The sequence below is a fragment of the Mizuhopecten yessoensis genome, unplaced genomic scaffold, assembly GCF_002113885.1.
Source record: "Mizuhopecten yessoensis strain PY_sf001 unplaced genomic scaffold, ASM211388v2 hete_36022964, whole genome shotgun sequence".
Classification (NCBI taxonomy): domain Eukaryota; kingdom Metazoa; phylum Mollusca; class Bivalvia; order Pectinida; family Pectinidae; genus Mizuhopecten; species Mizuhopecten yessoensis.
The window spans coordinates 1-1,869 of NW_018482593.1; the positions used below are offsets into that span (position 1 = coordinate 1).

At 38.4% G+C, this 1,869-nt stretch overlaps 1 protein-coding gene across 1 annotated transcript; it reads left to right on the top strand.

Annotated features, from left to right (window-relative positions):
- The first annotated feature begins 991 nt into the window (after window positions 1–991).
- On the top strand, window positions 992–1,863 carry LOC110444110. The gene has a single exon (XM_021488522.1). The coding sequence runs from the start codon at window positions 1,123–1,125 to the stop codon at window positions 1,546–1,548; it is 426 nt and encodes a 141-aa protein (XP_021344197.1). The 5' UTR covers window positions 992–1,122; the 3' UTR covers window positions 1,549–1,863.
- Window positions 1,864–1,869: the final 6 nt, after the last annotated feature.

Genomic DNA, 1,869 nt, shown 5'->3' on the forward strand with positions numbered 1-1,869 from the left:
AAAAAAAAACATTTCTTTCTTATTTCAATTATATAAATATTCCTATTTAACATGTTATAATATTTGAATGCTTTTAACTTAATTTGAAGGCACTGCATTGTGATAGTGAGTCACATAAGTGTCGTCGTTGCGCAAAAAGATCACTGCGCAAATAATTATACATATACCTCATGTTGCCTTAGTTTACTTTAAAAACAAGCGATATCTTGTGCTACACCTATTTCTTTTGCATTTCATAGAATTCAGCTTTGGTATATTAAATGTTTACGGTTGATAATTTTAAATGCTAAACGATTGTTAAGTTAGATTTATCTATGATATGACTATTTTATCTTTAATCCTAATGGCATTATGGAATTATAATTTTCTACCGGTAAACTTTTGTGTATTTATTTCTTGTAGAAACAAAAATCAACTTTAAAACGATGTTTAACGTTATATTCAGTTTACAATCAGCATCGTGTCATGAAATACAAATCGTTATTTGGGTACATATATTTATCACAAATGAATCGGAAAATCTTGACCTGCGATTCTGGTAGACACATTCTCAGGATGCATGGCCCCGTGCTGTCCTTCTGGTCGCTTTGTAACCTTATAGCGATCGATATTTATCGTATGTCATATCATGGACGGATCGTGGAGATGTGTTCCTATATCCCCGCTAACATTAATTTAAAATTAGCTTCGCTGACATTTCCTTTTCTCGATATATCCCCGCTATACATAGATATGAAGCGACCCAGCAAACTGACGCCTTGATCCGCCTACAAGGAACGTCGTCGGTCATGTCTATACCAATTAATCACGTGCCCATACTTCAAGATGGATTTCCCTGATTTTATGCCCGGAAGTGGATTCTGAGTGATTGTATGACGTTCATATCAGTACATTTTATCCCCTAGTGTCGTATAATATGACAGTAATCACTCGCCATCACTATATCATTGGATAGACAATTTATCAAATGTGTTTTCTCTCTTTATATCTTCCAGAATCATCATGTAAATTAACTGAATGGACGACGACTGTTGCTTGTTGGGAAGAAATTAACGTTACCTAGAGGGCGCTGTAAACTACAGTGCCTGTACACGTTATCATCCATTAGGGGGCGTGGTAAGCATGGTGCAGCTGTTTTATTATGAGACTCGGGGCAAATGTTGCCGCAAGGTGTTTAACTATGAGGGTTACCCTACCAAGGTGATGTTGTTTCCGTACGAGGGTTGGGCCCAGCCAGCTCTCGTATCCTACTGGCTTCTAAAAACCTATTGGTGGAGCAGATCACGCTGTAAGATTGTTGAGGTCTCAGGGGTCAAAAAACGTACCACCAAAGGCAAAATGGCAGACAAGGGCAGTGGCGCCATGACCATAACGGGGAAATTCAAAGACACTGTATCTCCTGATTTTAAGATGACGTTGACGACGAATATAAGTAACGCCGATTTCCAACTCGGGTACTGCGTCACTGGAACGCTTGAACGAGGTGACAAGAAAAGGTCTGATCTCCAACTAACACATTTTGCTATGGTTAAGAGAAAAGGATATTGACATTACCCATGTGATCGTTTCCATCTTGCGAAAAGTCTAACATTGCTATTTTGTCCATTGTATTCCAAATTAGGCGCTACATGAAATTGCCAGAAAACTTATCGCCCAATACAGACCTAGATGGACGCCCATTCTCTTGTTCCATTCCAGTGCAATAGCTATACGTCGTCATTCCGTGTTGTGCCAATGCAGTGTGTCCGCCAGCCATAAGTAGTCGATAAGAACTTCATTCCTGTTGTGTACTTGAAATAGATATTCCGAATCAAAATTCGGAATGAATAGTATTTCTGAATGAGAGTTTCTAGTAGGTTATTATGTTTA

Coding starts and splice junctions, on each gene's coding strand:
- LOC110444110 (XM_021488522.1), top strand. CDS start 1,123: ATGGTGCAGCTGTTTTATTATGAGACTCGGGGCAAATGTTGCCGCAAG.